At 47.9% G+C, this 12,458-nt stretch overlaps 1 protein-coding gene across 12 annotated transcripts in view; it reads right to left on the bottom strand.

Moving 5' to 3' along the window:
• The window catches only part of UNC13B (unc-13 homolog B), a 160,079-nt gene that overhangs the window by 119,932 nt on the left and 27,689 nt on the right, over window positions 1-12,458 (bottom strand). For all 12 annotated transcript variants that reach the window (XM_081881302.1, XM_081881292.1, XM_081881299.1 and 9 more), the window contains exon 7: window positions 11,625-11,682. In XM_081881302.1, the coding sequence (XP_081737428.1) occupies window positions 11,625-11,682 (58 nt within the window). The remainder of the gene's footprint in view (window positions 1-11,624; window positions 11,683-12,458) is intronic.

Raw genomic sequence — 12,458 nt, 5'->3', positions numbered from 1 at the left:
GCCAAAGCCTTCGGAGCTATTGCTCATGTGGTGGTGGGGAACTCCAAAATTCAGCCGTGATTTGGGTGCAGCGCTTTTCTTCTCTTCATCCCAAGCCCACCACCAAACACCAAATGATGACAGTTCCTTTTAGGAGTAAATTAGACAGATCAAAATACAGATCCTGGGAGGAATCTGCTCTGTGTATCTCCATTGTGAAAACTGGCCCTTAATTTCTAACTCTGCCTTCAGGGAGGTCTCCCGACACAGTTTAAACCTATTCATAAACAATTTTCAATTGGGGTGAACCCTAAAACAAAGAGGGAGGTGGTTCTTTCATATATTTTTTCTTCGTGCCAAAATAACCTTACAGAAGTGAAAATAAAACCTATGACTGAATGTTATCACAGTGTGAACCTTTTATTACTCCAATTACCACCACTATTTACTACTTGTAATAGTCTACTGTTTTTGTTTGCAAAGACACCATCTCCAATACTTATTTAAAATTTAGATTTCTCACCAAGGGTCTCAAAGTCGTTTCCCGGAACAGAAATACAGATTAAAAATCAAGATACAATTTAAAATCAAAACAGCATGAAAAAATACAGAACAGCCACCTCACTTCCATTCCCTGCTTCCCAACACAGACCCAGGCATTAAGGACCCTCCACTCATGGGCTCCCTTTCCCAGGGAATATTTGCAAGTATTTCTGATGCTCTCTTGAAAGAGCAGCTTTCCTATGGCCCAGCTGTTTTTATATGATGTGCTTTTCGAGATCTGGCAAAAATGGACAACTGGAAGACCATTCCAGGAACTGGAAGGTCAGTATTTCGGCAGTGGCGGAGGAGAGGTGGATGGTGCTCCTACTCACAAACTCCTGGCATGTGTGTATCTGGAGCAACAAACCTGGGTTGGGAGAGGCTTCACAGGAATCCACAGTGCAGGAAACTAATGACTTAGCACACAATTGGGGCATGAGCGTTTCATCTTACCGGGCTAGATCAGCAGCAAATATTAACAGCAGGTTTGTTTGGTTTGGGGGTTTCTTTAGGAAAGGGGAAGGAGAGGTTAAAAAAAAAATGCTTGCTTGAGCTTTTTATAGGTCACATAAATTCACACAACGATAGTAAATTGTTTGACAAGTCCTTCACCAACACGGAGTCTTTCATCTCAGCCATGTCACATTTTAGTAATACGTTTGCCAACACCTCAAAGAGCCATCACAAAAGATTTAACAAAACAAGGCTGGGGAGGTTCTATGAGCAAGTATCTGACAGCCCAGGCGCTATTAAATTGGTTATTGGCTTACTAAAACTGAGCCCCTGGTTTTCAACAGTCTGAAGAGGGAATGCATCTGCTGGGTCTGTAGGGTCCTGCCAGGCCTGCAATGGCTGGATTCCTCAGTCTCACAAAATGAACCACAGAATTGCTAGTCTCTTCTTAGAAGCATCTCATGGGGAAAGAGATCCCACCTTCTGTGAGTCAGCTGAACGCCCAAAGCCTCCTCAGGCGAAATCAGGCTGCTCAGCTCTCCAAGGCCTTTCACAGCACGGCCACCCCAAATCCTTTTCAACTGAGGTGACAGGAATCGAATTTGGACCTGCCACTCAGCTGTGCCCCAGCTCAAGCCCGAGTTTGAATCCAGAACTTTAAACACCTTGACTCTGGTCAGCAGCAGCTTCCCCACCCTCCGGGATGCACCAACTTTTCTCTTCCTAGCTGGACTTTCCCCATCCTGTGTCAGGCACAGAAAACATTTCTCATCTTTGCTGCTCTCCTCCAAAGCCTTGTGTTGGCTGATTTTCCAAAACCCTGTGACTAAAACTAAAAAGTTATCGCATAGCACGACATCCCAGCAGCACAGGAAGCCAGCTGGACTGCCATTGATCCCACATCTATATTTTTATAACAGGTTGTGAAGAAAGCAAAGAGGAGACCTTTGAAATAAGGGTCTTCAAAGCACCCAGGGCTGTTTTGTTCCAGCCACCCACCCACACGCCAGCGAGAGGAGCCTGAAGACACGACGTTCCTTTGGGTTTAAAAGCTACAAACCAGCCACACAAACCTCTGCAGAGAAATGCCCAAAAGCATCTCTGTCGCTAGTCCAGCTTACAAGAAATACTTCTTGCTTCCCCCTCCCGCTTGGCTAAGGCCCCCTTGTAAAATGACTCAGATCTTCTGGAGAGACCAACACCTTCCAATTAATGCTACAAAGAATCCTGGCTCAATGGTGCCAGGATCGGGAGGGGAGCTGGGAGAGACCACAGCAAAGGCTGGAGGCTGTGTGGAATCCAAAGGGCTGAACGCTGCTGCCATGTTCCCAGAGAGGGACTCTCAGAAAACTATCATCTCCCTTTCTGTCTTGAAGCTGCACCGATTAGTCATTCCTCTCTGGCAGCCGAGGTGGGTCTGTCGGAGCCGCAGGCAGAGTGCAGGCAGCCCCTAATCAAACTTAACAAGCAAAACCTGCTCACAGGAACACAGCACAGCAGGTCTGGAGACAACTCAGGTAGAGAAGGCACACAGCCTTCCCAAATGAGCTTCAGCACCTTGCCTCATCACGGCTGCAAGAATACCCGTTTAATCCGACAAGCAGCAGGAGGCTTCCCACTCCCTTTTTTCCACGGAGATTAGTGGTCTCTGAGCACACCTAGGTTGCATTTCTGCTTTTGGGCCCTTCATCAATCACTCGTCGTCTGGGCTGCTGGGGGAGTTTATAGCTGACGTAGGTCTGAGTCTTGCCAGTATCTGGAGGGGAGACGGTCTGTGAAATTTCCCACCAAAGCACGGTGCCTTCCAGGAGGGGAGAAAAGCCAGGTATCCATGTGAATAAACAGAAGCTACAAGCATTGGAGTTATCAGGGATGCTCATCGTTTCACCTAACAAACAGCAAGCAGGTTTAATCTTTGCCAGGCCTGATGTTCTTCGTAAGGCAGGGGCTTTGCTTCCTGGCAGCTCCTGGCCAAGGAGAGTCCATCAGAATTCCTTCCAAGGCAGCCTCTCTCACTCAAAGCAGCTCACGCCACCAGCTCATCCTAGTATTTAATTGAAATCCAGCTGGTGGGGCAACAAAAACAATTCTGCACCTCTGTCTATCTTTTTCTTGGTCGGGAGAGCTCTTGCCATCTCTGTTGTCCTCCTCCTTCTCAAACAGTTGGGCCACGGCTAGAGCTCTCAATGAGTTGGGTGTCAGTCATCTCTTGGGCAACCGATTCAGCTAAGCCTGTTAACTGCTTTTTGTAATTCACATTAGCTCAGAGCTTTCCCCCAATTAATCTACCTGCTTTAGGAAATTGATTCTCCGTGGTCCACCAGCTATTCCTATGGGAAATTGACAAACACAAGAGCTTAGTTCTCCATCACTGGCTTAAAGGTGCATGGGTTCAGGAAAGGGGGACATGGTTGGCGCTGAGCCTCTTGGGCTTGCCAATCAGGTTGGCGTTTCAAATCCCCGCAACAGGGTGAGCTCCCGTTGCTGTGTCCCAGCTTCTGCCAACCTGGCAGTTTGAAAGCACACCAGTTCAAGTAGATAAATAGGTACCACTGCAGCGGGGAGGTAAATGGCATTTCCGTGCACTCTGGCTTCCATCATGGTGTCCCGCTGCGCCAGAAGTGGTTTAGTCATGCTGGCCAGATGACCTGGAAAGCTGTCTGTGGACAAACGCCGGCTCCCTTGGCCTGAAGCAAGATGAGCGCCACACCCCATAGTCACCTTTGACTAGACTTAACCATCCAGGGGTCCTTTACCTTTACCAGTTCAGGAAAGAATCAGAGATTTGAAGGTGGGCCTAGCCTGGCCCAAATAACTCTACGTAAGAGACTTGGTGATCAAAATGGCCACTTTATACCTCTCTAAGAAAGCATTATGGTGAAACTGTAGATCAAATTTTGGCATTTTCCTAATACTGTAACTCAAGGTATATGCCTCCTACACTTATATGCCAATTTCAGGAGCAAAGTAATCACTTTCATGTCTCTTTTCATCTTCTATGCAGAGATACTTTTCTTCTTCTTTTAAATATCTTTTAAGGTTAAAATAGTTAAGCCTTGGAGTTTGTAAAACTGATGGTGAGAATGCCCAAAACTCTGTGACTTACAAAAAGGGTCTTATGTCTTTAAAAGGACCTCTATGCTGGGTGCCTGAAGAGCTCTGCAACAAAAAGAGTTTGGGGATTCTGCTAGGCTGAAAAGGATTCACCTGGCCATCAGGAAGGCTCAGGGGGCATTGGTGCACCTCTCAGCCAGACCCCAATTCAGACACTGGGCTGATCCGGATTATTCCGTGAATCATGTTAGCAGCCATCATACCACACAGAAGCATCTGCCCTCGTCAAGACTGATTTGAAAGAGAAGTTCAGCACTTGGTACTGGCTGATTTTGTCTCCCTACCCCAGCTTCTGCCACACTGCAGGAGAGAGTGTATAGCCTGCAGCAGAACAAGTATCTTGCTGACTTGGCAGTGTATTAACCTACATCTCATGCCATTCACCTGCTTCCATTCCTTTCCAAAACACGGGGCAAAGTGACATACTCAGGAGAAGCAGAAAAAGCAAAATACACATTATTATTTAATAAGCAACAATAATAAGTGCATTTCAAGCACCCACAGAAAATGCCACATCCACTACGATGCCTTTGGTGCTGCCTCCAATGTGGGGCTGAGGGACTTATGGGCAGGACCCACAAATTAGCAATGTGGCAAGAAGCCACAAGAACAGAAGAAGAGCCTGCTGGATCAGGCCTGCCCTGCACAAAATGCACAATCAAGACCTGAGCGCAAGAGCCCTCCTCTAGCCACTGGTATTCGGAAGCACTGCAGGGCCTTCTCAGTAGTGGCTCCTGTGGAACGGCTCTTACTGTCAGAAAGTTCTTCAAAAGGTTTAGTTAGGATATCCTGTCTTGTCATTTGAATCCATTGGTTCAGGTCCTCCCCTCTGGAGCAGTAGAAAACAAGCTTGTTCCATCTTCCATGTAACAGACCTTCAGATATTGGAAGATGGCTATCTGATCACTCCTCGGCTGTCTCTTCCCCAAGCTAAAGGTTCCCAGTTCCCTCAACCGTTCCTCATAAGGCCTTGGTTTCCAGGCCCTTTATCATATTTGATGTTTTTAAGAAGGATGTTCTAATAATAATAATAATTTTATTATTTGCACCCTGCCTATCTGACTGGGTTGCCCCAGTCACTCAGGGCGGATTCCAGCATATATAAAAACATAATAAAACATTAAACCTTAAAAAGCTTCCCTATGCAGGGCTGCCTTCAGGTGTTTCCTACATGCTATATAGTTACTCATCTCCTTGACATCTGATGGGAGGGTGTTCCACGGGGATACTTGATGATTTAAAAAACTTCCAAACATCTGTATTATTTTTGCCTTTTTTGTTGTCTGCTTCCCTGGGCTCTTTTGGAAGGGAGGGTGGGGTAAAAATCTAATAATGAGCAGCAAAGTAACAAGAAATCTACCATCTGTCTGCAGAAGTGGAAGAATGCCTACCTCTCACTGGAAGAACTGAAGAAACAGCCAAGAAACAAACCACCATGGCCAATATTACCTATCTATCCCACTGCAATAAAATGGGCTGCCTCAGAAGCCCCTTTCCCCCCGGACAAAAGGCGGCTGGGAGAGGACCTCCCAAGGATTCTTCACTGATGGACTGCATCCAGCCCAGACTTCCCCAGGCTGGGTTGGGCGACACCTGAACTATCCATGTGCTCCTGGAAGTGAAAGGCATGACCTGGCTGCCATGGGACCCCCCGGGCAAACGGTATCTGAGTGCAGAAGGCATTGTTAGCCTTCTCCGTGACAACCAGATGGCTGTGTCTTTCATAACAAGGAACGGAGGTGCCATCTGTCTCTACAAATATTGGACTCTCCACTTAATTATCCAACCACAGAGACTTCATTTGGCACACGGATGTGGGGGGAGTGGCACTTATTTGTTCTATATATTCTTCTCCAAACAGTTACACCATTTGGGACCATGGAAAATCACTCAGCGGCAGCGTCTTTGGCTCTCTGTGTTGGAATCTGAAGATTCACGGTTTGCACAAAGATACATTCCCGCAGATGACAAATCCTTTGCTGAGCACAGTCTAAATATTGGCCTTCAATACTGGGATATCACATTTTCCTAACGTCAGAAGCAGGAGGTTTCGTCCGTCAAATTCTGATACGTTCCACACCAGGTGGTCTTCCAGCTGCTACATCTGTGCTGTTGAACAAGGATCAGAGCACTTCCTGGCCACAGCAGGTACAGAGGGTGGCAACTCCATGCCATGCCACTGGCCACCCAGTTTTCAAAAGGCAGTTTCAACGCAGCCACTATCTGGAGTCTCAAAAGTCAGGAGCGCAGAAACCAAGTTCAGAGGCTCTGAGCATCTTTCTGCACCATTTTTGTGTTGTGAATAACTGAGTGGAGAAGACAAGCCTGCAAGAGTGGGAAGATGACTCACTGCAGATTATAATGGAAGTTGACACCTCCAGAAACAAGCACGGATTGGAAATCCCAGCCTTCAAAAATGCTAAGCGGTTCTGACAGCCAGTGCATTGGCAAACTCAGAGCAACCGAAGATCATGGACAAGCCCCTGTGTAAACAGCTTTTCCTGAGGCAAGCACCAAGAACACTCACATGTTACCGCTGTCCAAAGTGTATACATATATTTAATTTAGTAAAGGCTATGTGCTTCATGGTGCTCCTGAAGACCGTTCCTTGGACCAACTTCTGCTGGTGCAGGGAGCCTGCGCACTCTTGAGAGAAGTTTGCCAGATCTCTGACACATGGATGGTGAGCTTGGATGCAAAGGCAAATAGGCTGAGCCACTGCAAACAGAAGCCTAGTAGCAAATCAACAAAGCAGTATGAGCTGCAGAGGGATTCAAGCTGCTAGAACCCTTCATCCCATTAGATTCGAGAAGGGTCACTTGCAAGAACCTCTAGGAAATGACGTGGGGCAGGGGGAGGAAGACCCCCCCCCCGTTTTTCCTTAGCCCTTCCACATCCCTCTCAGGTTCCTCCACTGCGGTAAATCTGCAAAGACTTTGGAATTCCCTCCCTGGAGACATTAGACTCGTCCTTCCACCGGCAAGTGTAGATTTTCTTCTTCCAACAGGCTTTGGGGGAAAGGACTGCTTCCATATGCTTTATATAAAATGTTGAGGGGGGAGCGTATGCCTGAGTCCCTTCGGATTCCTGGATCCAGCAAGGCTTCAGCTGAAGTAGCCAGGCCAGCTTCCAGTTAAGGAGCCCCTAAGTATGGGTCATAAAGGGAACAAAGGAAGTGGCTCTGTGCCAGAGCACAAATGCATGGGGGCCCCTCCCAAATTCGCCGGTGGTTAGGAGGACAAAAGCCAGAGGTGAGGTGCATGTGAGCTCAAAGCTAGGAGAGGCTGGAGGCTGAAGCCTGGGAGAGAGAGACATGCTTGATTTCTGCTGAAATCCAAGGCTATGTCTATGGGAGAAGCAGGACCCTCTTGGATCTACAGTTCTATGATTCTACAAATGCTGTGAGCCCCATCATTGTAGCCTCAGGTTGCATATATGTGTAAATAAACCATATATCCTAAAGAACCCCCAGTCTCTGCTGTCCCTCATTTGGAGGAAACTGAGCCCTGGGGAAGCGCCTGGAACCTCCGGAATCTGGCACTGCTTGGAGATTGGGGTGGCATGTAGCAATATATATAGTTTTAATTCTACCAGTGTTTCATTGTTTTTAAATGCTTTCTTCCCTATGATTTTAGCTGCTCTCATTTTTATCAGGAAGCCACCTCGAGTCAGAGAAAAAGGAGGTGTATAAATAAACATATAGTAATTATAATAATAAAGGCCTCAAACATGTGCTGCCATTGCTACTGGTCTGATCAGTCCATGAACAGAATATGTTGAGATGTGTGCTGTACAGTGGTGCCTCGCAAGACGAAAAGAATCCGTTCCGCGAGTCTCTTCGTCTAGTGGATTTTTCGTCTTGCGCAGCAAGCCCATTGACGGCTTAGCGGATTAGCGCTACTGGCGGTTTAGCGGCTTTTAGCGGCTTAGAAAAGGTGGGGGGGAGACAAAAAACCCGCAGGAACTCGTGAGACATTTTCGTCTTGCGAAGCAAGCCCATAGGAAATTCGTTTTGCGAAGCACCTCCAAAACGGAAAACTCTTTCGTCTAGCGGGTTTTCCGTCTTGCGAGGCGTTCGTCTTGCGGGGCACCACTGTACACTCAAAGAGGTGAGGGCACCCTGGGCTGTGGGTTAGCAGAGGCTGCTGCTCCCTGCACCTTTCCCATTTGAGGAGGGAGGAAGCCCCTTGAATTCTGAGGGTGAAACCCAACATGCGCAAGTCCCTCTGGAAGATCTTGGGAGCGTTCTGCACATAAGCCAGCACCTGCTTCGGTGAGCAACAGAACTTTCAAAAATAGGTATTTTAAACCTAGAGCAAAAAACATGAAGTTGCTTTGCAATCTGCCAGTTGGCCTCTTCTCTCTCTGGCAAACAGAAGCAATTTTCTAACAAGATGTTTCCAACTTCTTCTTTTTATATAAGATTAAGACTATTCACACAGCAGGATGTTTTTTTTACCACTGAACAGCTATTTAAAAAATCAGCTCCAAAACCGAAAATAAAGATCCTGCGCATTAGCCGCTTCAGAGAGCATCGGACCTTCCAAGCGACATGTGAGGTCAGTTTCCTGGGCGCTCACGGCTCCTCTGCAGCAGCCCTGCCCGTTTCCTGCAGCCGCAGTGAGCTGCCCTTCCTTCCTGCCCTGGCCCTGTTGTTGCTCCCACAAAGCCTTCTGCTAAGCTTTTTTAGAGAAAGTGCAAGCATGACATCTCACTTATCATTGCACGATGCATTTAGCATGTTGCAAACGGCCAGCGTGGACAGAGCAGTTGCTCCATGTCCTCCTACTGGAAATTCTTCCGGGTGCTAAGAGAGGCCTCCAGACCTCAGCCTGAGGATTCCTCCTGGAGGAAAAGTAGCAGACACGTCCAAAGACTTCACAGTTCAAGGAATGGTTGTGCCAGATCACAGAACCATAGAACTGTAGCGTTGGCAGGGCCCCCACACGATTTGAGAAAATTCCAACATCTAAGCAACAAATAGGCCAGCTATTTAAAATATTTAACTTTTTACTAGAAGCAGATGACAATGGCGGACATTTCATAAAACCAAAATGGGAAAAAGAATTCAACTTAATCGTATCTAATGAAAAATCATAGAATCGTGGCGTTGGAAGGGACTTCCAAAGGTCATCCAGTCTATTATCCCATTGCAATGCAGGAATCTCAACTAAAGCATCCAGGACAGATGGCCCTCTAACTTCTGCTTAAAAGGAAGGAGAGCCCACCACCTCTGGAGGGGGTCCCTTCTAGCAGCTCTTACGGTCAGAGTAACCTGAAGCCATGGGTTCGAGTCCTACCCTCCAGTGCAGCAGAAAACAAGCTTACTCCATCTTCCAAGTGACGGAAGGGCTTGTATGATCTAGTGGAGATTCCTGCATTGCAGGGGCTTTGACTAGATGACCCTCAGGGTTCCTTCCAACGCTATAATTCTATAATTTGATATTTACTGACATTAGGAGGTGCATTTCCATGCTCAAAAATACAGTGGTAGCTTTGGATACAAATGGGATCCGTTCTGGAGCCCCATTCGCATCCAGAAGCGAACGCAACCCGCGTCTGCGCAGGTCACGATTCACTGCTTCCGCACATGCGCGTGACGTCATCTTGAGCATCTGAGCATACGCAAGTGGCGAAACCTGGAAGTAACGCATTCTGTTACTTCCGGGTCGCCACTGAGCGCAACCCGAAAGCGATCAACCTGAAGCAACTTCAACCCGAGGTATGACTGTATAGGGAATATTTTGTGACCATGGCTTTTAATATAAAGAAACTAAAACACATACACCCCTCTTAGTCTGGGCTTCTCCATCAGTCTCAGCCAAGGAATGATGGGAGTTGCAGTCAACCAGAGCTGAAGGGCAAGGCATCTCCCCCAACTCCCTGTTCCATCATGCAGGCCTTTCGCAGCGGCTGCGGAGAGCCCGGCGCACAACTGGATGGGCCTTTGTAATGAACTGCGAAGCTTGGTCCTGTGCCCACTTGCCATCCTTAGGCCTAGTGAGGATGATCTCCAGCCCTGCAGGGCTTAGAGCTGTGCAGCTCAGTTGCACTAATGCAGTGAACTGCAAACCCTTTGTCTCTTCTGCTCAGTCGCACATGGGCTTTAATATGCAATTAAGTCAATGTCCTTCTCCAAATCCTGTGCAATCCAAGTCAGTTAAAAGGGGGGGGGGGAATCTCCCCACACAAATACTTGCTTTTGTAAAGTTTCCATGTAAACAACTTAGAATTTTTCATTCCTATTAAGTGGTATAAAAATTTAATAAATACTTGAATAATGAGTTTATACAATGCCACTCAGTGATATTAGAAAAGTAATTAAGCTACTAGATATTTAATTTGCTTGTCCAGCAACAGGGTAATTAACAATTCCTAATGTTAACCTTCTTGAAGAGAGCCTCTAATCAGCCTAGTGGATAAGCAACCGGCAACATGTAATACTCTAAATACCAAGTCTTACCAGGTTTCAACGGAGGAGAGCAGTTCAGATATACAAAGCCTTGGAGATTGGCCCCTTCCTACACCCTGCATGCAAATATCAGCACCAGTTGGCAGGAGTTGCAGCAGCTGAGATCCCCACAGGCCCACATCTCCCCAGGGCATGGGGAAGGGCTGGGAATAGGGGCACCCTGGCCTGCAGAAGGAGCCGTCGTTGACACTTGGAGCTCCAGATTTGACAATGGAAGCATCTGACAGTGACCCATAGTTAGAAACAAACGGCAGCTTATCTCAAATGAGCAGCGAGCAAAGCTTGGCTTACAGTTGTGATTTGGAGGAAAATATCCCGCAAGTGCTGCTTCACACACCAATGGTAAGACAGGGGGTCTCGCTTCTGCGCTCCAGTTGGGGGCAGAGTGAAGCAGGCAGGGCTGAGCATGGGTTCTCAGTCATGGCAAACCATCGTTTATTCCATGCTGGGCTACAGAGAAGCATGAACCAAGCCACTTTTGCTGATGCAGAATCAAGGCCCCTAGAACGCTTCCCGCTTTGCATGCAGAAGGTGGTTATTTATTTTGGATGCTATGCTCCCATTTCCACCAGAAAACTCAGTCTTGTCCACACACTGAAAGACACCTGGCCCAAGGGGTCCAGTTTTTTGAGCAAGAGAGCGGCTGTTCTAGGAGGCAGTTGACTTCGGCTCCCATTGCCATGCTAGACAGGGGGGCCCTGCAGTGGCCAGCCGGGGCTTCAGCCTGACCAGACTTGCAAGGCCAAGAATGCTGCTGGCAGCAAGGAAAGGGCTTGGCAAGGGAGGCCTCTGCCTCTGCCCCACAGGCCCTCCTGAACCCAGTTGGCTGCACTGAGACATCGCACTCTCCAAACCACAGAACGAAGGACAGGCGGACACCATGTCTGAATGCAACCACCAAGAGAGACCCAGACAGACAGGGCTGGCACAGGGATCATTACTGCCAGGGTTCTGAAGTACTGACAGCTCAGCAAACACACTTTGTTCTACTGCAGAAAGAAAGCAAAGCACGACAACCTAGTGAAGGACGGAAATACGGAGCGACTGAACATTTCTCACTTACAACACTGGGAGGCAGCAGTGGGCAGCGGCTGCTTCTGGACCTCTTCCGCAAAGGAATGCTAAGTGGGGAAATGAGGAGAGATGAGGAATGCAGTAGAACGATTTTCAGCAGACAGGGGCTATCTCATTTAGGGGCACTTTTCTCCTCTTCCATGACATCAAACACTCCCCTCTCCCAAAGAAACATTTGCCCTGTTTCACGCCAAAGCTTCCGGGCACCTGCTCCAGAGTCCCCCTTGGTTGCTACAAAGCCCCAAACACTTCCCCCCCCCCCAAGTGTTTGCAATCTGAGTTTGATTTCTCCTGTGCAGCCCTGCCTAGATTTGGTAACAGGACTGGAAATGAAACAGAAATGAATGAGCAGGAACTGGGACTCTGGTGGTGCCAAACTTTGTTGTACAGTTTTTATACTGTTTTAATCTTTGCTGTGAACCGCCCTGCGCTTTGGGTAGGCAGAACATAAATGGTTTGAACTAAATAAAAATGCAAGGAAGTACTGAGGGCGCAGGGTAGCGCTAGAACAGTGGTCTTCCGCCTTCTCAGACCCAGGGACCAACCTTAAACCCACAGGTGCATTGGGGGAGCCATTTCCTTCTGCACTTGCTGTGCCCCACCTTAGATCAGGCCACTTCTTGGCAATGGGTCCCAGCCCACCAACAGAAGACCAATGGCCTGGAAAGCTGCACAACAGGCAGAAATCCTGCCCCCACCTCTCCCACCCGCATGCAGGCACTCTGCAGAGATGAAGCACCACCTTGAGATTTCTTCTTAGCCAATGCAGCCCCCGGATTCAGTGGGCTTTTCTTTCGTTGCTAAACGGGAGTTTCCCTTGGGG

Source organism: Podarcis erhardii, assembly GCF_964252035.2.
Source record: "Podarcis erhardii genome assembly, chromosome: 11".
Taxonomy (NCBI): Eukaryota; Metazoa; Chordata; class Lepidosauria; order Squamata; family Lacertidae; genus Podarcis; species Podarcis erhardii.
This window is presented reverse-complemented; position numbering and strand designations above follow the sequence as displayed.